At 43.2% G+C, this 23,288-nt stretch overlaps 1 protein-coding gene across 1 annotated transcript in view; it reads right to left on the bottom strand.

Annotated features, from left to right (window-relative positions):
- Positions 1-23,288, bottom strand: part of DNAH3 (dynein axonemal heavy chain 3) — a 483,492-nt gene that overhangs the window by 41,176 nt on the left and 419,028 nt on the right. The window contains exons 55-56 of the mRNA XM_040356847.1: positions 19,899-20,015; positions 1,581-1,735 (exon numbers count right to left, since the gene is read on the bottom strand). Coding sequence (XP_040212781.1) covers positions 1,581-1,735; positions 19,899-20,015 — 272 coding nt within the window. The remainder of the gene's footprint in view (positions 1-1,580; positions 1,736-19,898; positions 20,016-23,288) is intronic.

Below are 23,288 nucleotides of genomic sequence, written 5' to 3'. Positions count from 1 at the left end.
TCTTTTAATTTTATACTGGTACACTGGATCCCCTGAGAACTCCAACTACCTCCAGGAACATCATCATCATCATCACCAGTTCCAGATTTCTGGTCCAATCAGAATGAAAAGGTCCTACCGGAAAAGCGCTTTAGGAGTGTCTGGAGAGTTACCCCTGTAAGGCAATCGGCCTACGCAAGCCTTGAAGACCCCCCACCGTACAGTGAGATGTGGGTCTACTCCATCCGGTAAGGGCATAATTTATTTATTTCTACTGCTGATTCTTTCTGGAGATAAGACACCGCTTACCAAAAAGATTGATGTTCCTTTGGACTCTATAAACTTTATGAATACAAGCCACTTACATGCAGGAAATGGGACTTTGTGGTTCATGACAATCATTGTCCGTTTCACATATTACTGACACCTTATGAATACCGCAGTCATTTGTTTTTATTCATGTGCACAGTTTTTTGTATTGTGAATTTCACCGTTCCTGCTGATCTGGAATGCTGTTTGGGTTGACACACTCAATATTCACTGTTTTAGTGATCTAGGGACCCACCCTATTGACCTTCAATGTAGTGGAGCCCCTTTTGATCACTCCTTATGTATTCACTGTTCAAATCACATTGATCTTGCTGAGTCTACATTCATTATTGCCCCACAGGGCATTTGTGTTTTTATTGGCGCCGCATTTTTTCTTTATCTTCTGAAAATGTTAGATGCCTGGCTGTGTCTCATTTACAGTCACAAAACAAGCATGTTATAAATAGGTTTCAGAAAATGTTTAAAACTACCTATTTCTTTACTTGTTTCTGGGTCAGCAACTCAGAAAGCATTAAAATCAAAGTATCAGCATAACAGCCAGGGAACCAGTATTCTCAAAGGAAAGTGCAGCAATGGCAGCTTCCATTAATCTCTCATGACATTGTGCCATATATTATACGCACATGCACAATAATTCCTATTGTTCTTTTAACATTTTACACAATACTGTTGTAATTGTGAATGATGAACTATTATGGTTATGTTTTTACTATAATTTACCTATTTCACATTTCCTAAAATGCAATGTTACTTGTACCACATGATTAATTTGTGCATCCTGATCTTTGTAGCTTTGATGAAGAAAATGTAGACATTTAAAAAGCATTGTCTCCTCCCAACTTTTGAAAAAAATATCTCCTACTATCAAGACTGAGACCTCTTCCTTTGGGAATAAGGTTGGCCCTCACAATTGATTAGTTTTCTTGCTATTTGCTATTCTGCTTTGATATGTAATTTCAAACACAAGGAAAGTGGGGAAGTGGTAGGGTGAGACCAATCTAAATTTTTGCAAGAAAAGTCCAGATTTTCATATAGCTTTATTTATCTCAGAATCTGAGCTTTATTTATCTCAGAATCTGAGCTTTATTTATCTCAGAATCTGAGCTTTATTTATCTCAGAATCTGCCGATTGTTTTTTGTCATATGTTTACCAGGACATTTAGAATGCAGAAATAAAGCTATCTTTTCAAGTCCCAATTCTTTCCTACCTGCTTGTTATCTTACCAATTGAATCAATAAGTTAACATTAAGCTCATGTATAATTTCAGTACCTGATATGTGCCGTATGGAGGCATATAATAAAGGTCTCCGGGGGAAAGTCTGTAGTTATCTTGCTGTATATCCTCATTGTAGAATATGGAAAGCAGGGACAGAAGGAGGCGCCTGTCCTTGTCATCGGTTACTCTTCCACCATAGTTACATTCCCCTGCAAAAAAAAAATTAGACTTACACTTTGCAGGTACTTTGTAAACTTGCTTTCTCTTTCCTGCAGCATGTAGCATGGACCTTGGTTCATATACATCATGTTGGTCCATTTAAACCTTTTAACACAATGTTTCTGCTGTTCTTATTATTTTTTTCAGCTAGAAAGCCTCTGAGCACTGAAACCTATGTGAGCACTTCTGTTGCTGGTTTCATTTGGTTATCAAGGGATTGGCATTCCTAATAACGGGGCTAAGAATAATCAGTGCCTCAAAGTCGAGAAAGTCAAACCCTTAGTAACAAAATGAAAACAACTTAGCAGCTATAGGGGATGGTTTTCTAGTTATTAAAGGCAATTGCAGACACCTTTGACACAGATTTTCGTTAATTGATGTAATGTGAGGCACCAAGTATATTTATTTGTAATGGTCTCCAGCTAAGACACTGCAGAAGTCAAAAGCTAATAGCTTTAGTTGAGCCCAAAGACTGAGATTCTTTATATATCCAGTAATTTATGGATACAGAAACTCTGTATGTTTATATTTTCTTAGATGTGCCCGGGTGTTGCAGAGCAGATCTAATGTGCATCTTTGATGACTACACATGAAAATTACAGTGGTTTTACAAAAGTGCACCTGTCATACAGATGGATTGTAACCCACGTAATAAAAAGTGTGAATATGAATTAACAGGTGATTTACACCAGAATTATTGCATATTTTATTTTTGATATATAAAATCAAATGCTTGTGATACCTATCAGCAGGAGTCTTTCCAATGTGCATAACTACACAAATTAGGAATATAGATATGCCGCTACAGCAAAAAGTAGGATAAAAGTCCAAGAATGAGGGAGAGAGATAATGTAATATAAATAAATCGTAACTAATTTATTGAATTTGAGACCCTTTAAAAATATTGAGGCAACAGTATTACTAATCACATTTTTAAATAAAATGTAAGTTAAAATTATGTATTGATTTTTTTTAATCTGTATTAAATAAAACTAACCAAATAGAAGACATTTAGTTATTGTTGGGCTCATAAGTTTACATACCCTGGCAGAATTTATGATTTCTTGGCCATTTTTCAGAAAATATGAAAGAGAACACAAAAACTTTTCTTTCACTCATGGTTAGTGTTTGGCTGAAACCATTTATTATCAATCAACTGTGTTTACTCTTTTTAACCACTTCGTTACCGAGCCTGTTTTTCAGATTCAGTGTTTACGAGACTAAAACAGTTTTTTTTGCTAGAATATTACTTAAAACCCCAAACATTATATATATATTTTTTTCTAACACCCTAGAGAATAAAATGGCAGTCATTGCAATACTTTTTGTCACACCGTATTTGCGCAGCGGTCTTACAAGCGCACTTTTTTTTGGAAAAAAAACACTTTTTTGAATTAAAAAATAAGACAACAATAATTTTTTCCCAATTTTTTTATATATTGTGAAAGATAATGTTACGCCGAGTAAAATGATACCCAACATGTCATGCTTAAAAATTGCGCCCGCTCGTGGCATGGCGTCAAACTTTCACCCTTAAAAATCTTGATAGGCGACGTTTAAAAAATTCTACAGGTTGCATTTTTTGAGCTACAGAGTAGGCCTAGGGCTATAATTATTGCTCTCGCTCTAACGATCGCGGCGATACCTCACTTGTGTGATTTGAACACCGTTTTCATATGCGGGCGCTACTCGCGTAAGAGTTCGCTTCTGCGCGCGAGCTCGGCGTGACGGGTCGCTTTAAAAAATTTTTTTGTTTGTTTTCTTATTTATTTTAATTTATTTTATTACTTTTTACACTGAAAAAAAAAAAATTTGATCACTTTTATTCCTATTATAAGGAATGTAAACATCCCTTGTAATAGAAAAAAGCATGACAGGTCCTCTTAAATATGAGATCTGGGGTCAAAAAGACCTCAGATCTCATATTTAGACTAAAATGCAAGAAAAAAAAAAAAGATTGGAAATGTCATTTTTTCAAATGACAAAAAAAAAATTGTCTCTTTAAGACGCTGGGCGGGACTGACGTTTTGACGTCACTTCCGCCCAGCAGAGCTATGGGGATGGGTGAAGGAGATTTTTCCTTCACTCGTAACCCCGCTCAGCTGCCGAACGGTCGCAATCTCCTCCGCCGCTACCGATGGCTCCGGTAAGCGACGGAGGGCGCGGGACAGCGGCGGGAGGGGGGGGCCCTCTCCCGCCACCGATAACGGTGATCACGCGGCGATCACCCGTCGGCACTAAAGATGGATACCTCAGTTGTGGCAGCAGCTGCTGCCGTTACTGAGATATCCATCTTTAAAAACAGGACGTATTTTGACTATGGGCTGGAAACCAAGTGGTTAAATCATAATCAGAACAGAAACTACCCAAATTACCCTGATCAAAAGTTTACATACCCCAGTTCTTAATACCCTGTATTGCCCCCTTTAACATCAATGACAGCTTGAAGTCTTTTGTGGTATTTGTGGATGAGGCTCTTTATCTTCTTAGCTGCCCATTCCTGTTGGCAAAAAGCTTTCAGTTCCTGTAAATTCTTGTCTTGCATGAACTGCACGTTTGAGATCTCCCCAGAGTGGCTCAATGATATTGAGGTCAGAAGACTGAGATGGCCACTCCAGAACCTTCACTTTATTCTGCTGTAGCCAATAACAGGTCAACGTGGTCTTGTGTTTTGTCATTGTCATGTTAGAATGTTCAAGTACATCCCATTCCTGGCTGATGAATGCAATGTGTTTTACAGAAGGAATGGTGTACCTTTCATCATAGGTCTTGTTGACTCCTCTCCAAATGTAGCATTTATGGTTGTAGCCACAAAGCTCAATTTTGGTCTCATCACTCCAATTTTTTTTTTTTTTTTTTTTTTTAGATTTAATTTCTCTTTATTGTTTTCCGTTTTCTTTTTATAAAAAAAAGGGATCAAATTACATGTGAATGATACACATTATCTGATACACCATATACATGAATAAAGCAATAGTATAATTTATGAATCAGCTAGTTTCATGTGTTCCCTCCCTCCCCCCTCCCCCCCCCCGTCCACCCCCCAATTAACATTATAGACACTTAAAGGAGAAGAGAAAAAAAAAAAAAAGAAAGGAAAGGGAAAAAGAACCTAGGAGGAGGTATCCTCGTCTGGGTTGTCCATTGATCAAACGCAGGAGAGTAGATTAAGAGGAGAGCAGGAGAGAGAAAGCTCGAGGGGCATTGCCAGTAAGCAAGCCAAAAGTATTGGAGAGTGGGGAGACCTTGCTTTTCTTCAGCAACAGTCCATGGCTATAGAGAAGTTTTGGCACCCAATGGGGAAAGAGGATTTTCAGACCCCCTGTACCAGTTATCTATCCAAGGGGAATCCCATTTCTCTTAGCCAAGGTCCCCACACTCTTCTAAATCTACCATAATTTCCCTGCTTAATAAAGGCCACCCTCTCACACCATACCAGAGCATTGATGGTTTCAACCCAGTTCTCAACAGATGGAGGGGCATGCGCTTGCCATCTCTGAGCTATTAACTTCCGAGCTTGGAATAAGCACCTAAGTACACTTTCCATAGCTCCTGGAGGAATTCTATGGTCTTCCATACCTCCTAACAAGCAGGTTATAGCCTCTGGCTCTAAAGAAGTTTTAAAGATTTTGTTAATCCTATTTATCACTTCTATCCAGTATCTAAAAAGCTTGGGGCATCTCCAGAACATATGAATAAGATCCCCCGATGTCTTGCACCTGGGGCATTCATCACTCTGGTTCCAACCTAGAAAAAACATTTTTTTAGGGGTGTGGTAAACCCGGTGCAATAGAAATAAATGGGACAGGCTCTGTGCTGGAGCGATTGACACCAATGTCCCTCTATATAAAATATCGTTCCATTGCTCCGAGGTTAGCAACCCAATATCTTTTTCCCATCTTTCTCGGCTCTTAGAAGCCCCACTTTGGCTTATAGATTTAGTGCCGAGTTGGTCATATAGTGCCGAGATTTGGCCTTTCGTGATATTCGTTTGAATTGTCTTAAGAAGCACGGGGATATGTGTCCTAACCATTGGGTAAGCCTTAAACTGAGTCTGGAGGGCATGTCTGATCTGTAAATAATTAAAAAAAGTTTTATTTGGTACATCATATTCTTCTCTCAATTTCGAAAACGTTTTGATAAGGTTGCCCTCATACATATGTAGTAGCCGTGTTATTCCTTGGATCTCCCAAATTCTGGGGATTTCTAAATCTTTAAGTTCCGTTAAGTTCTTATTGTGCGAAAGGGGAGCAAACTCAGTTATCCCAATATAGCCCAACAAAGCTTTCGTAGTCTGCCACACTTTGTTAATTAGCCTTATAGTCGGGCATTGGTAGACAAATGAGTTTGCCTCCAGGGCTTCTATTAGAATTTTATGTGGGGCCCTTGATAACATTAACCTAAAGCAGTTATTACCAAAATTTAGATTGCCACAGCCCGCTAACTGCTGTAGCTGAGACGCCAGGAAATATGATCTTGGGTGTGGAACCGCCACCCCCCCTTCCTTCACCGGGAGCTGCATCATCTGCAATCTAATTCTGGACTGGCCTCCCTTCCACATTAACTCCCTAAATAATGTTTCAAACCGTTTAAACCATATTTGGTTCAGCCAGATTGGAGAGTTGTGTAGCACATATAGTATCTGGGGGAGCCAGATCATTTTTATCAGGTTGCATCTCCCAGCTACAGAGAGGGGGAGCCGGTTCCAAATGTCTTTTTTTAATTTCAGTTTTAACAATAGTGGAGCTATGTTGTTACTGGTGTACTCCTTAGCCTCGCTAGTAATCCAGACCCCTAAGTACTTCAGTTTTGTTGTAATTCTCAGCTGGGGTATCTCGGCAATTGTCTGTTCACGTATTGGATCTATTGGAAGTAGAGCCGATTTATCCCAGTTGACAATTAGTCCCGAGAACCTTCCAAATTCCCTTACCATTCGAACCACTGGAGCCAGCGATCTATCCACGTCTCCTAAGAAAAACAAGACATCGTCCGCGTAAAGCGATATCTTGTCTTCCTCCGAGCCCCTTCTAAACCCCAGTATGTCTTTGTTTAGTCTAGCTTTAATAGCAAGAGGTTCCATGGCCAATGCAAACAAGAGTGGGGAGAGGGGACAGCCCTGTCTCGTTCCCCTTTCAAGTTTGAATGTATCTGAGGCGTCACCGTTAATTTTTATTTTTGCTCTTGGTTCGTTATATAGGAGTTTGACCCACTTGGTAAATATTGGACCAAATCCAAAACTTTCCAATACCTTCCATAGGTATGGCCATTCGATGCTGTCAAACGCTTTAGCGGCGTCCAAAGCCAACAGTGCTCTAGGCCTATCGATGTCAGTGGGGATCTGGATATTTAGGAAGGCCCTTCTGATGTTTATGCTGGTTGACCTGTTCGGGATAAACCCTGATTGGTCAGAATGGATAAGACTCTCAATGCACCCTTTTAAGCGATTTGCCAAAACCTTGGCAAGGATTTTTGCATCTGTGCAGAGCAATGAGATTGGGCGATAAGAGGAAGGGTCTAATTTATCTTTTCCCTCCTTATGGATTACCACAACCGTTGCCTCCATCATAGAGGGCGGGAGCTGTCCCTCCAAAAACGCGCTTTTCAATGTCTGAAGCAGTTCTGGTAGCAAAATTGCACCATACCGCTTATAGATCTCTATTGGGAGCCCGTCAGGGCCAGGCGATTTATGGTTAGACATCCCCTCCATCACCAGCCGGAGTTCCTCCAGTGTAACAGGGGACTCCAATTTCTCCCTATCGTCGTCTGACAGAGTTGGAACCGGAGTTCCCCGAAAAAAGGACTCCATACCTTCATTTCCTCCCTTAGACTTATAAAGAGATTTATAAAAATCATAGAATACATGTCTTATCTCCCTACCATCAGTGCAAATATCCCCTGCAGGGGCCCTGATTGCTACAATATTGGAAGAGGGAGAGTTGGCCTGTATCAGCATGGACAGCACTCGTCCAACTTTCTCCCCTTCCCCAAATTGGGTTTGTCTCTGGAATATTTGATGATTCTGTGCTTTCCTCATAGTCGCCATTCTATAAACCTCTTGCTTGTCCAGCCACTCTTTTTGGGTGTTTAGAGACGGGGCATCGATAAATCGTTGTTCGGCTACCATCGCTTCACTCCTTAGATCCTCCTCCCATGCCCTGGACTCTCTGCGCACTCTAGCCACACTCTGAATCAACAAGCCCCTTAAGTAGGCCTTCAGCGAGTCCCAGACCACTCCAGGCTTTGCCGAGCCTGTATTTATTTGCACATATTCATTCAGGCTATTGAGAAGTTCCCGTGGTTCGCCCAGTAACTCAAGCCAGCATGGGCTAATTTTCCATTCTCTTGGAGAAGTTCTCATGTTTGTCCTAATAACTAACTCCAAAGGTGAGTGGTCTGAGACCCCCCTTGGCCCGTACTCTACCTTCTCAACCAGATCCAATACCAACTCATTGCCCAGGGCCAAATCGATTCTCGACAAGGTAGAATAGGAACTAGAAAAACAAGAGTACTGTCGGATATCAGGATGGCGAGTGCGCCAGATGTCCATTAGTCCTGTCTCGTCTAGGAATTAGGTCAATCGGCTCACTTGTTCTAGCTTTGGTTCGTGTGTCAGAGGAAATCTATCATAGGCTCTATCTAGAACTTCGTTATAGTCGCCTACCGCAATCAGGGGGGTATCGATTTTATCAAGCATAAATTCGACCAGCCTCTGTAGGATGTCAAATTTAAAGGGGGGGGATATAAATGTTGGCTAGTACAAATGGCCTGTTCCCAATAGAGCAGGCCAAAAATATGTACCGACCTTGATCGTCGATCCAGCTTTTCTCACAGGTAAATGGCACATCCTTTCCCACCATTATGCTCACCCCCCTCGAATAAGAGGAGTGAACTGAATGATAGCGAAATGGAAATTTCCGTGAGCCCAACTGGGCCATTGTATCTTTAGTAAGGTGTGTCTCCTGTAGGCAAAGTATCCCTGGCCCCCTCCCGTCCATTGATGCTAGTACCAAGGCTTTCTTAATGGGGTCCCCCAATCCACGTACGTTCCATGATCTAACCCTCAAAGCCATAGACTGTAGAGAAACAAGCAATTATAAAGAGTAGCAAAAGTAGAGATAGTAGAAAGAAAGCCACCTCTTCTGGTCTCCCCTCTCCTCCCTCTCTCCTGCCCTCCCCCCCTCCCCCCTCCTCCAGACAGCCATACAGGCTACAGCTCCTCCTTTTTCCTGTGTTAATTAAGATAACTCCCTTTCTCAGAACTCCCTCCCAACTTCCTCCCCCCCAACCCCCCCTCCCTCTCCCCCAAACCCCCCTCCCTCTCCCCTCCCCCCCCCCCCTGCCCACCTGGGCTCCCCCGTGGGGCTACACCTGTGGCCTCACCTCTCCCATCTACCCGCAACCATACTCTCATTCTTACACTCATGTGCCTCTTGCCCTCTATTGAGGTGCGAAGATCTCCACCCTCCCTCCCCATCAATTAAATCAAAATCGAATTATGGCTAGGTGTAACATCTCAAGTCAAGTAGAACCTTTAAAAATACAAAGAAACAAACTTAAATAAAATATAAAAGTGTCAATTGATACATAGTGCCCCCCCCCCCCGAGCAGAAAGGAAAAAAAAAAAAAAAAAAAAAAAACCCTTCCTTCCCCTCCCCTCCCCTCTCCTAAAAAAAAAAAATAAAAAAAAAAAAACCCCTTAGTTAATAAAAATTAAGTGCAGTTCATCTTGTAGTGCAAGTTTTCTTGTGCTAATTTTTCTTGTGAGGACAATCTAAAACAAAAAGGGGAGGATGAATAAGTCCAAGTACATGTGCATCTAGTAAGTAAAAGGTAATTAAATCAATATAGTCTACCCCCCAAAAAAAAAAAAAAAGGGAAGGAGAAAAGGGGGGAAGAAAAACACAATAATAAGTAATAAGTGCAATTCATCATGTGGTGAAAATTTTCTTATGCTGAATTTTCTTGTGAAAATGATCTAAAAAAAAAAGGATTCAAGAAAAAATCCATATGGACTTTCTGTGCACCTAACAAGTGAAAAATTGTTAAAGTCAATATAGAGTCTCCCCTCACAAAGGAAGGGAAGGGCGGCCCTCCCCAAAAAAAAAAAAAAAAAGGGGGAGAGAGGAGGGTAAACAACTATGTTAATGTCTATAGGTCCTTGGAGTTTGCTTCCAGCCACTTTATCCCCTCTGCCGGGGAGTTGAAGAAAAAGGTCCTGCCCAAGGCTGTAACCCGTAAGCGGGCTGGGTACTGTAAGGCATATACCACCTTGTGCTGTTGTAGGGTGCGCTTTATTGGCATAAATTCGGCCCTGCGCTTTTGTAGGTCAGGAGAAAAATCGGGGTAGAATGAGATTCTGGCTCCCTTGTACATGATATCTCCCATTCCCCTAGCTTTTTGAAGGAGAGTGACTTTGTCACCATAATAAAAAAGCTTGAAAAGTAATAGTCTAGGCCGCTCTCCTTCCTGCGGGGGTTTAAAGGGCACACGGTGCGCCCTCTCAATAGAGAAAAAAGACGATAAAGTAGCAGGGCCAAAAATTTCCTTAAGCCAGCCCTCCATGAAGGCTATAGTATTGGGCCCCTCGCTCCGTTCTGGTAAACCGATCACCCGGACATTATTCCTTCGGAGCCTATTCTCAATTTCGTCTATTTTTGCTGCTTGTTGTTTCGTTTTCTCCTGTAGACCTCTGAGTTCATTTTCAAATGGATATAAGGTATCTTCAACTGTACTCATTCGTTCTTCAAGGGTGGTAACGCTTTCAACAGTTTTACGCATGTCTTGATGTATTGAGACAAGCTCTTCTCTCAGAGTCTTTAGCTGGTTATCAAAGCCCACCATAAACTCTTTACAGTCATTGACAGCCCGCAGAACATCTTTCAATGTTGGCTCTTCTGCTAGCTCCGGGGCGGGTGGGGTAGTAGTATCCAGTACCACTTGTCCAGCTAATGCAGGCGCAGTCACGTGAGCCCCCCCCGAACCCTTTAATAGTATTCGGGCCTTTGGTTGCATTTGAATTTGTGGGGTTGGTCGGTTTAGAGACTGCTGTCCCCAGACTTTTCCTAGCCCCTGATGGTACTGCAGAGCCCTTGGACTGTGTTGCTGGAGGTGATGGTGATGGGCCTCTTTTAGTAGGGGATTGAGGCATAGTCTGAGAAGGGTGAAAAAAGCGCTCCAGCTTAGCTGCTGCAGCCTGGCTACCCTTATCCTTTCCCTTGGCGGACCGTGTGGTCGGGGCACCCTCTATATGTTGCTGGTCCTCAGCCCTGCGTTTACTAGTCATAGTAAACATATTGGGGAAGAGAGAGGAAAAAATATAAAATGGAGTGACCCCCTAATAGTGAGAGAGAAGAAAAAAAAAAAAAAAAAAGGGGGGGGGAGGGTGACAAGACTCTTAGGAGCCCCTAAGGCTTGTCAATAACCCCCGTATCTCCCAAATCCGCAGCAATATATATGTGAAGACAATACCCCTTAGAGGTTAAATGGGCTGCTAATTATGACAAAATACAGTAAGGAAATTTTTAAGTCCACTTCTCTCTCCTCTCTCTTTCCCCTTTCCTTTCCTCTCCCCCTCTTCCTGGCCAGGAATTGAAGTCCTTAATAGTCACAGTCTGTTGCTACAAACGAGGGGGGAGCCACATCCATTAATCAAAGTCCCAAGTACCAGGATCCCAGGCAACTGGCCGGGAGCCGTGAGATAGATATACTTGCACTCTGGAGCAGACGTCTCCTTACCAGTACCTCCACGCGTAGTATCTCCCCTCTGCTGGCTCCTCTTTTCCCCTCCAGAGATGACGCTGATGGAGCAAGTCCCTTTCCTCCGGCTCTGCGAATCGTCTCCCCCGCTCCGACCAGCTCCGATCAGCGTGACAGGCGCCTTCGTGAGGTTCCGGATTCTCGCAAGATCTCGGGAGTAGCGTCCGGGAGACCCGAGTCAAACACCGCTTCCTCGTGTAGTGGGAGGCGACTCCCCACCTGAGCAGCACTCGGGGAGCCAACCAGGGAGCAGCCGGGGAGCCCGTCCAACACCCAGCAACCTCGGCTCCTCCGATTCCTCCGACCACAGCCGGCCAGTCCCAGCCAGGTAGGTGATAGCAAACAGGGATGGTAATCGTCCGGGGGTTAGGGATCAATGCTTAAACACCATATTTTCCGTCCTGGGGCGGGGAGGTGTAGAGACCTTCACACTCTCATGCTCACACCAGTGCTATCACTCTCACTCCAAATTGACTTTGTGTCAGAAGGTTTGAGGCTTGTCTCTGTGCTGTTTGGTGAATTGTAAGTGGGATACTTTGTGGCATTTGCATAGTAATGGCTTTCTTCTGGCAACTCAACCATGCAGCCCATCTTCCTTCAAGTGTCTCTTTATTGTGACGCTTGAAACAGCGAGGCCACATGTTTTCAGAGAGTTCTGTATTTCATCTGCAGTTATTTGTGGGTTTTTATTTGCATCCTGAACAATTTTCCTGGCAGTTGTGGCTGAAATTTTAGTTGGTCTACCTGACCGTGGTTTGGTTTCAACAGAACACCTCATTTTCCACTTCTTGATTAAAGTTTGAACACTGCTGATTGGCATTCTTAATTTCTTTGGATATCTTTTTATATTTCTTTCCTGTTTTATACAGTTCAACTACCTTTTCCCGCAGATCCTTTGACAATTCTTTTGCTTTCCCCATGACTCAGAATTTAGAAACATCAGTGCAGCACTGGATGAAAGATGCAAGGGTCTGTCAGGCGTCCAGAAACTCATTGACCTTTTATACACACACACTAATTACAAGAAAACAGATCACAGGTGAGGATGGTTACCTTTACTAGCCATTCAAACCCCTTTGTGTCAACTTGTGCGCATGTTATCAGGCCAAAATCACCAGGGTATGTAAACTTTTGATCAGAGTCATTTGGGTAGTTTCTGTTGTCAATATGATTTAAAAAGAGTTTGCACAGTTGATTAATAATATATGGCTTGAGACAAACACTAACCATGAGTGAAATAAAAAAAATTGTGTTATCATTCATATTCTCTGAAAAATGGCCAATAAATCATAAATTCTGCCAGGGTATGTAAACTTATGAGCACAACTGTATGTGTCAAATGTTAGGGTTAGGAAAAAAATGAAAACATAACCACGTTATGCAAAGAGCACTGTATTACTTTTGGTACTTTTCCAGGACAAGAAAAAATACATTACATTTTCATATGTTATGTATCTTCATAGAAATCTGTCAGTATGCTTGTTTTTAAGAACAAAACAGTAATGTAACTATCTCTAATTGCATGTTGGGTTCTATATTTGAACAAAATTGCATGCTCTTTTTATGCACTACAAAATGCATTTTACCGGTGTCCCTTGGAATATAAATCAAACAGTGAAGAATGAAAATGGAACATTTATTATTGTCAGAATGTACCCATTAATGCAGTGTATTTCAACAAAATGTGTTTCAAAAAAATATTTGTATTGTACTCATCTAACATGAACAAAATTATGAAAATCAATCATTTTGAAACAGATTAAGATGTAAAAATGTGGATGAAGGAATATATGCTTATGTAAGCATTTTTTAAATGTTTTCTTGAAAACTGAAGTATTGTTGGCAAACAGAACTGTATAAATAATTGCATAACTCTGGGAAGTAGTGGATGTATCCAGCTTCCATCAGCACAAATAGTAAATTTGATTTGCATACTTTCATTAAAAGATTTATACTTGTTCCATGTTACACATAGTGATCAAACGTAAAGAGTTTTTACACTTTGAGCTACACTATATTGTCAAAAGTATTGGGACACCTGCCTTTACACGCACATGAACTTTAATGGCATCCCAGTCTTAAGCCTCGTACACGCGCTCGTTTTTTTTCGGCAAGAACCAGCAAGAGTATACCGTGCGTGTGTATGAGGCTTTGAGGTTTATCGTCAAGAAAACTGTCCAGAATCTAGACGAGAAAAATAGAGAACCTGCTCTCTATTTTATCGTTGTGATTCTCGGCAGTGTTTTTCTTCTGAGAAACCCGAGCGTCTGTATACTTACCTGTCGCCGTGGAAACCCGCGCATGCTCGAAATGACTTTGACGCATGCGCGGTAGCTTCCAAGGCATAGGAGACAGGGTGTGGCAAGATGGCGGCGACGGCATCGAATGTGATGAGCGCATGTTCGTCGTAGTCGATGATCTCACTGCGTTCGTGCAATTCAAAAGAACGGCGGTTCTTTTGAATGGAGCGGGTGTACACTCGACCGGCAAGAGAATCTTGCCAAGAATCTCATCAGGAAAAACAATGTTTTTTTCCTGACGAGATTCTGGGCCGTGTGTACAGGGCTTTAGTCCGTAGGGTTCAATATTGAGTTGGGCCACCCTTTGCAGCTGTACCAGCTTCAGCTCTTCTGGGAAGGCTGTCCACAAGGTTTAGAAATGTGTCTGAGGGAATGTTTGACCATTTTTTCTGAAGCGCATGTCTGAGTTCAGGCACTGATGTTGGATGAAATAGCCTGGCTCGCAGTCTCCACTCGAATTCATCCGGAAAGGTGTTCTATTGGGTTGAGGTACAGTTCAGACAAGTTTCTCCACCCCAAACTTGCTCATTCATGTCTTTATGGACCTTGGTTTGTACACTGGTCCAAATCATTTGCTGGAGGGGAGATTATGGTGTGGGGTTGTTTTTCAGGGGTTGGGCTTGGCCCCTTAGTTGCAGTGAAGGGAACTCTTAAGGTGTTGGTAACCCCCAAAAAATAAATAGATATCCTGGTCCCTTAACCACTTGCCAACTGGCTCACGCAATATACATCGGCAAAGTGGCACGGGTGCGCAAAACGACGTACCCGTACTTTGCTGCGTCATCGGCGGCTAACGGTCGCTCTACAGGTCCCGCAGGCTCTATGTCCGCCGGTGGCCCGCAATCGTGGCATGGAAAGGCAGAACGGGGAGATGCCTATGTAAACAAGGCATTTCCCTGTTCTGCCTAGCAACATGACAGTGATCCACTGCCCCCAGTGATTGGGAGCAATGATCTCTGTCATGTCCTAGTGAGCCCATTCCCCCTACAGTTAGAACACACTGAGGGAACACAGTTAATCCCTTGATCACCCACTAGTGTTTAACCCCTTCTGTGCCAGTGACATTTACACAGTAATCAGTGCATTTTTATAGCACTGATCGCTGTATAAATACCAATGGTCCCAAAATAGTGTCAAAAGTGTCCGATCTGACTGTCGCAATGTCACAGTCATGATAAAAATCACAGATCGCCGCCACTACGAATAAAAAAACAATTATAATAAAAATGCCATAAATCTATCCCCTATTGTGTAGGCGCAAAATTTTTTGCGCAAACCAATCAATATACGCTTTTTGCAGTTTTTTTTTACCATAAATATGTAGAAGAATACATATCGGCCTAAACTAAGGAAGAAATTATTTTTTTTATATATTTTTGGGGGATATTTATTATAGCAAAAAGTACGAAAATATTGCTTCTTTTCAAAATTTTCGTCATTTTTTTGGTGCAAAAAATAAAAACTGCAGAGGTGTTCAAATACCACCAAAAGAAAGCTCTATTTGTGGGAAGAAAAGGACGTAAATTTTGTTTGGGTACAACGTCGCACCGCCGCACAATTATCAGTTAAAGCGACAGTGCCGTATCGCAAATAAGGGCTTAGTCAGAAAGGGGGTAAATCCTTCCGTGGCTGAAGTGGTTAAAGCAGATTAAATAGCACAGTGCTTGTGCTATGTAATCTGCCCCCCTCTAAACTGTAAAAAAAACCTTCCTGAACCTGCCACTTCCTGTATCCCCTCTCTGCTTTGACCATGAAAATCAGGGCTGCTGAGCCCTGACCATCGTTGTTTGAGACTTCCCTGCGTCATCCACAGCCCTGCTCTGCTCTCATCTCTCCCCTCGTCCCCTCCTCCTCTACACCGGTCAGCTCCTTGTTGTGTGTCTCCGTCTCCGCCCCCCCCCCTGTCGCTTTTAGTACTAATCCAAAACTTTTAAATGGTCACTGGCAGCCCGTCTGTGATACTTAGGCATAGTGCACAGTATATGTATTTTCTAAAAATCAGACTTGTAAATACCTATTTAGAGCTATCTTCAGGCTGGTCATGTGACTCGCGGCCACTCTACTGCTCCAGGACAAGGCTTCTGTGGGAGGGGCTTAGTGGCCACGTGATCTCCCTCACTGATGTCAGAGAGAGATCTCGGCCCCTCCTGCAGTAGCCATGTATCGGTGCTGAAAAGCGACCGCAAGTCACGTGACCAGCCTGAAGATAGCTCTAAATAGTTATTTACAAGCCTCGTTTTTAAGAAAACACATATACTGTGTGTTATGCCTGAGTATAACAGAGGAGCTCTGCTCTCAGTGGGCACATGCCCCCCTCTTTTCTACCCACAGCAGGCTACCATTAGAGGGAGAAGCAGGCAGCTGGACAACAGAGCAGGAGGAGCCTACAGGAAAATCGGACATGTCCAAGAGAAAGACAGTTCTCAGGTGGTGAAGCATCCCACCATACAAAATATCTCCACCACAATCTTTCACATTAAAACACCCCCCCCCCATCCTTATCCCAGCTCTGGAAGTCATCTTAATGAAACACTGCTAGCTGTCCTCTGTCATTTACAGCGGTATTTACTGCTGAGGACTGAAATGATTATCTGTAGTAGTGTAGTATATTGCACCTCTGCGATAAATAAAACAATACAGTAAAACCTCGGATTGTGAGTAATGCGGTTAACGAGCGTTCAGCAATACGAGCATTTTTTTGTTTAAATCCTGACTCGGTTTGCAAGTGTTGTCTCGCAAAAGGAGCAGGATTCAAGCCACAGCGGTGTGCAATACCGCATTTGGCCAGAGGTGCAGGGGTGACGGAGCCGAGCAGAGTGGAGCGGAGCTGTTTGGAAATACTCGGCAATACTCAGAAATACTCTGTTTCCGAACCTTTCCGAGGTTTTCCGAGTTCAGCTGAGCTGTCCCCGAGCCTTTTTGAGTATTTCTGAAGCTCTACAGCGCCCCCCACCTCTAGCCGCATGCGGTATTAAATGCCATAGAAGTCAAAGCGGAACTTTTTATTTTAGTTTCCATTGACTTCTATGGGGAAACTCGCTTTGATAAACAAGCGCTTTGGATTACGAGCATTTTCCTGGAACGGATTATGCTCGTAATCCAAGGTTCCACTGTATTAAAACTAAAACCCCCAAAAAATGTACTTCCTCTGTTTTCCCTGGTGATCTACACAGCAACAAATCTCCTGTATTCAGGGCCGGCGCTAGCGCAAGGCAACAATGGCACTTGCCTTGCGGCGCCGGCGCCGCCAGGGAAACAGGGCGGAAAACTGCAGGATCGTCCGATCTGAGATGACTGCGCGGGGTGAAGTTCACCCTGGAGCCACAGAGATGGGGGCGCTCAAGCGCCAAAGTGCTCACTGCTCCCCTACCTCCTCCTCCTCTCCTTGTCGGCGTCTCTCTGGACACCACAGCCGCTCTCTCCACCAGTCACCGTCACCGTGTCAGTATCTTCTTCTCCACCCAGGCGGCGTGGCTCCACACTGTCCTCTCCAGCGGGTGGTGTTTGTACTGTACCAAACTACCAACGGAGGGCGAGGGGAGGGGGGGTCTGTACTTCTGGAGGGGATCAGATAGCTGTCCATCTGCCAACAGATTATCTGCTACTCATATGTCTGAACTGTGTATGAAGTAATAAAGGGTGGAGGGGTCTGTACTTCTGGAGGGGGTGTCTGAACTGATGTATGAACTAATGAAGGGAGTCTGTAATAATGAAGGGGGGAGGCTGTACTAATGGAGGGGGGAGGCTGTACTAATGGGGGGGGAGGCTGTACTAATGGGGGGGGGAGAGTCTGTACCAATGGAGGGGGGGAGTCTGTACAGATGGAGGGGGGAGAGTCTGTACCAATGGAGGGGGGGAGTCTGTACCAATGGAGGGGGGGGGGGAGGCTGTACCAATGGAGGGGGGGAGAGTCTGTACCAATGGAGGGGGGAGAGAGTCTGTACCAATGGAGGGGGGGAGAGTCTGTACCAATGGAGGGGGGAGAGTCTGTACCAATGGAGGGGGGGAGAGTCTGTACCAATGGAGGGGGGGGGAGAGTCTGTACCAATGGAGGGGGGGAGAGTCTGTACCAATGGAGGGGGGAGAGAGTCTGTACCAATGGAGGGGGGAGAGTCTGTACCAATGGAGGGGGGGAGAGTCTGTACCAATGGAGGGGGGGAGAGTCTGTACCAATGGAGGGGGGGAGAGTCTGTACCAATGGAGGGGGGAGAGTCTGTACCAATGGAGGGGGGAGAGTCTGTACTAATGGAGGGGGGAGAGTCTGTACCAATGGAGGGGGGAGAGAGTCTGTACCAATGGAGGGGGGGAAGAGTCTGTACCAATGGAGGGGGGGATAGTATGTACCAATGGAGGGGGGGAGAGTCTGTACCAATGGAGGGGGAAGAGAGTCTGTACCAATGGAGGGGGGGGGGAGTCTGTACCAATGGAGGGGGGGAGTCTGTACCAATGGAGGGGGGGGGAGAGTCTGTACCAATGGAGGGGGAGAGAGTCTGTACCAATGGAGGGGGGAGAGTCTGTACTAATGGATGGGGGGAGGTTTGTCCTGAGGGGGGGTATGTACTAATGGAGGGGGGGTGGTTTGTCCTGGGGGGCAGGCGGGCAGCAGTATGTGTGGGCTGCCGCTGCGGGCGGCATCTGAAGGACGAGTTCGGGCCGCCCTCACCACACAGGCCGGACACACGCCTGCAGAGCCGCCGCCGCCGCGACTTACAAGGCTTCAGAAACAGGTAAGGGGGATCTGTTTTAAAGTTTCCTGTTTAAAAAAAACACCAAATCCCTGCAATAATATATTAAGCAGCCTGTATTAGAACTATCATTGCTGGGATTTGCAGTCCTATGTAACTGCTGGTCTTCTGCATTGCATTTTATATAATGTGTGTGCGCGTGTGTACGCCGGGGGGGGGGGGGGATGTCAAAATGCACCTTTGCCTTAGTTGGCAAAAATCCTTGCACCGGCCCTGCCTGTATTATACAGACACCATCTCTGGATGAATGAGCACAGGGCACAGATTTGAACAGCAGCATTATCAGTCTAAGGGAGGGGGATGTTGGGAGTACTAGCAGTATTAGATACACTGACAACTCCAACTAATACTTTATAATCAGTTAGTAGAGAAACAGTTTCTTTTCTATTTAGGATAAAGGTTTTACATGAATAAAAGCTGCCAGTGGTAAACGGGCTGTTTCATCCCTGTAACTGCAGAGAGCTTTTACTAAACAAAACAAACTAATGCCGCCATCACATCTAATGCCGCGTACACACGACCGTTTTTTGGGTTGTACAAAATGACATTTTTTTTTAATGTCATTAAAAACGATCGTGTGTGCGCTTCAGAGCATTTTTCACGATCTAAAAAATGGGCATTAAAAATTTCGAACATGCTCTATTTTTTCACGATGTTTTTAACGTTGTCGTTTTTAAGGTTGTAAAAAATGGTCGTGTGTGGGCTTTAATGACGTGAAAAAAACGCGCATTCTCAGAAGCAAGTTATGAGATGGGAGCGCTCGTTCTGGTAAAACTACCGTTTGTAATGAAGTAAGCACATTCATCACGCTGTAACAGACAGAAAAGCGCGAATCGTCTTTTACTAACACGAAATCAGCTAAAGCAGTCCAAAGAGTGGCGCCATCCGAATGGAACTTCCCCTTTATAGTGCCGTCGTACGTGTTGTACGTCACGGCGATTTGCTAGAGCATTTTTTTTTCACGATCGTGTGTAGGCGAGCCCGTTTTAATGATCGGGTTGAAAAAATTTTCGTTTTTTCTAGACCCTTAAAAACTTATTTTTTTAGAACCCGAAAAACGGTCGTGTGTACGCGGCATAAGAATTGGTAAGCTTCAACATAATAAATGTTTGATTTTTGGGTTTAATACTGCTTTAATTTAGTGAATGAAAAATGTGCAGAGCTGTGGATACAACACATTTAACAACACTAGTGAAAAAGAAATGTCCTTTAAAAAGAAAAAATTGTATCCCTCTCCAGTCCCAATTTTTACACAACTACAATGTTAATTTGGAATCCAGTAAAAAATAAAATACTTTAACAACCCAGAAGGTTTTGTGTATAACATGGGAGTGTGAATTGCGCTGGATTACCTGTCAGGTATGTAAGAGCCTCAAAAGGAACCGCTTTATACTCATTGAGGAACATCTGAATCTGTCTCATGCTGATTCTTAGGTCTGATTCATTGAACTCATACGAGATATTCCAACCTGGAAAAATTAGGAAAGAGAAAATGAAAATCACATTAGAAAGCAAGACTTCAAATAGATGCACATATAGAAGACCAAATCTTAGATAACTTATGTAAATATTCATATTATTACACATGTATTGTGTTTAAATAGGAATACATAGAAAGGAACACCCTCAATCCACAAGTCTCCCGGGAGACTGCAGTCTCCCGGGAGACTTGTGGATTGAGGGTGTTCCTTTCTATTACTACCTTAGGACTATCTGGTGTCTATCAGCCAATGCAGGCTATTATTTAGGCATACCGCCAGTCTTCCTCTATATATACACTATAAATCAGGAATGCCATCCTTTGGTGTCTTTCTTCAGCTAAACACCAATTGCTCTCCACTAAGATTGCTTGCCCTATTTTAGGGCTTATTATACATTATTCTACGTCCAACAGCCAGGACTTGGTCAATTAATCCTATATCAGGATTCTACCTTTCCTAATTTTTGCTATCCATGTTTGGATTAGTAATCTGCCTCCAATTCTATCTCTAACCACACTGAGACTCCGTGAGGAAGCGCTATAACAAGCGTGAAACAGGTCGAGTCAACCAAACTTTGCAAACTTCAACATCTCAGACAATCTTCTGTCTGTACCTCCATTACTACGCAGGACTAAGAAACTACACATGGGGTGCTCTTTATGTGAAAGTGTTTCACTCCATTTTCAAAATTTTGTTCGTTACTTTTGATTATTTACAATTTCCTGTCAACAGTTTGGAGGTTTTGCACTGTTCAGTTCAGATGGTCTTGCTGTGTTTGGCAGATAATGCTTTTAACGTGTACCATATCTTCTATGTCTTAATAAATTTGTAATATTTTTTTAGAAAATTTACTCTTTGTATGACTATACTTTGACCAGTTACTAGTGCCTGAAAAGTCCAATCAACTCGCCCCCAGTTATCTCTTTATTCAACTTTTCCCCCCTGCACATGACCGGTTTTCCCAACAGGAAAACTGTCATAAGAGCTTTGGTCGGAAATCCCGGCCGTGTGTATGCTCCATCGCAGTGTTTCCCATAGGAAAACTGCTGGGTTAAAAAACGCTGGAAATCCCGGCGAAAAAAAAAAAAAAGCTGGCTCTCTTTTTTTCCCCGGCAGTTTTCTTGTCGGGAAAACTGCGATGGAGCATACACACGGCTGGTTTTCCTGGCCAAATGTTCTATTGGCAGTTTTCCCTACGGGAAACCCATACACGTGTATGAGGCTTCACACATTTCACTGGGCTTATGTATAGAGATTGCCATGAGTAAGCCCTTTCAGGGGAGATCCTAAAGGTGAGGACTTCATGGTGATTATTTGCTTCAGTAAATCGGATCTATGTGATATCAGAGTGTGGAGAATGTCTGTTTGTTCATTTGTTGGAGCATGGATGGCTTCCTGATTCTCCTGCACCCAGTGCAGAGACCAGAGTGGGGCTTGGGGTGGAGAAGGTTCATTCTATCCATATACCAAAAATAACTATTGTTATGATGTTATAACAAGACTGTTTATGCTGTGAACAAAGATTTAATGTAAACTTTCTTTCTTCACAAAGGATTCTGGCCATGCTACCTGGCAATTCTCCATTCTCTAAAGAGAGCCAACATCTGAATGATCAGACCACACCAGCTACCCATGGCATGTGATATTACACAGCCCCAGTCCAGCTGCTCGTGACACAAGGTAATTCACAGCTTATTCCAACTGTAAATTGTGTGTGTTGGAGTGAAATTCTGATTCATCTTCAGTGTTATATGTGCCACACACCTGTGCAAAACTCTAATTTGGCTGTCCAGAATTGCAGGTGCAAGGGTCACCCATATACCCTTTCTAAACATAAAATTTGTTGTGTAGATTTTACAAATGTATGATTTGTATTCTAGATTATATTGGTACATGCTAATAAATATAAGTCTACAAATAAGTATGTGCTGTATAGATATCTCTAATGCCTTGTACACACGATCGGAATTTCCGATGAAAAAAGTCAGACGTAATTTTTTGTTCGGATATTCCAACCGTGTGTGTGCGCCATCTGAGTTTTTCCTTCGAAATTTCTGATGCAAAAAAATTCTATCAAAAATTCCATTTGTCTGTATGGAACTCCGACGGAGAAAAAAAACAAGCATGCTCAGAATCAAGTCCACGCATGCTCTGAAGCATTGAACTGTGTTCATGGTGTGACAGTGTGTTTGACAGCTTGAACTGAATTCCCTTGGAAAAATCCATCGGAAATTCTGATCGTGTGTACAAGGCATAATAATATGGATACAAAACATAGACGAATATAGTACCATGCTAAAAATTATAATACAACAATTAGTGCAAAATATATAAAATCACAAACAAATCTGTAAAAATTATCTCCAAATATAAAATGCACAAACATTGAGAGAAAAAAAATCCATACAAACCTCCGAAAGGAATCTAAAGCTGGATACACACTAAATTTTCTTTAGATTTGTTCCATTAGATTTACCAAAACCATATAATAGGGGGTCAAACCTAAACACTTTAAATTTGTATGCAATCAGGCAGGCCCTTGCACTACATAGTTGAAGGTAAATCGAAAGGAAATCGAACAACAAAAGTTGTATAGTGTGTATCCAGCTTCATTCTCTCAGTGCATGGAGGTTTGCTCATATAAAGTGATGCTGAGCTAGAGATGGAGGCACAGGGACCTTCCAAAGGACACTGGTACCAAGTTTGGCTTGAGCGTAGACAATGGTTGTTGAAAAGACTAAAGGAAGGGGGGCAAAGAGATATATCAATGTAGAATATGGCCCGGATTCACAAAGCACTTACGCCGACGTATCTCGATATACGCTGCATAATTGTAACTATGCACCGTCGTATCTGTGCGCCGTGCCCACAGAACTAGATACGCCTGAAGCTAGGCTTCATCCGACCAACGCAACTTTCCTATGCTGGCGTATCGTGGGCGCATATTTACGCTGGCCGCCTCATTGCAAATATGCAAATGAGGGAGATACGTCGATTGCGCAAGGCTTACGTCCGGCGTATAGTTATTCCCCATCTATGAGGCGCAACTCATGCAAAGGTATGGACCAGGGAACAGCCGTCGTATTTTACGTCGTTTACGTAGTAGTACGTGAATAGGGCTGGGCGTAGGTTACGTTCACGTCGTAGGCAGTGATTCAACGTATCTTAGGGAGTAGTTTCGACGTGATTCTGAGCATGCGCACTGGGTTGCGTCCATGGGACAGCGCATGCGCTGTTCATTTTAAGTACTTGTCTGTCACT

This window comes from Rana temporaria, chromosome 6 (genome assembly GCF_905171775.1).
Source record: "Rana temporaria chromosome 6, aRanTem1.1, whole genome shotgun sequence".
In the NCBI taxonomy this organism is placed as follows: domain Eukaryota; kingdom Metazoa; phylum Chordata; class Amphibia; order Anura; family Ranidae; genus Rana; species Rana temporaria.
This window is presented reverse-complemented; position numbering and strand designations above follow the sequence as displayed.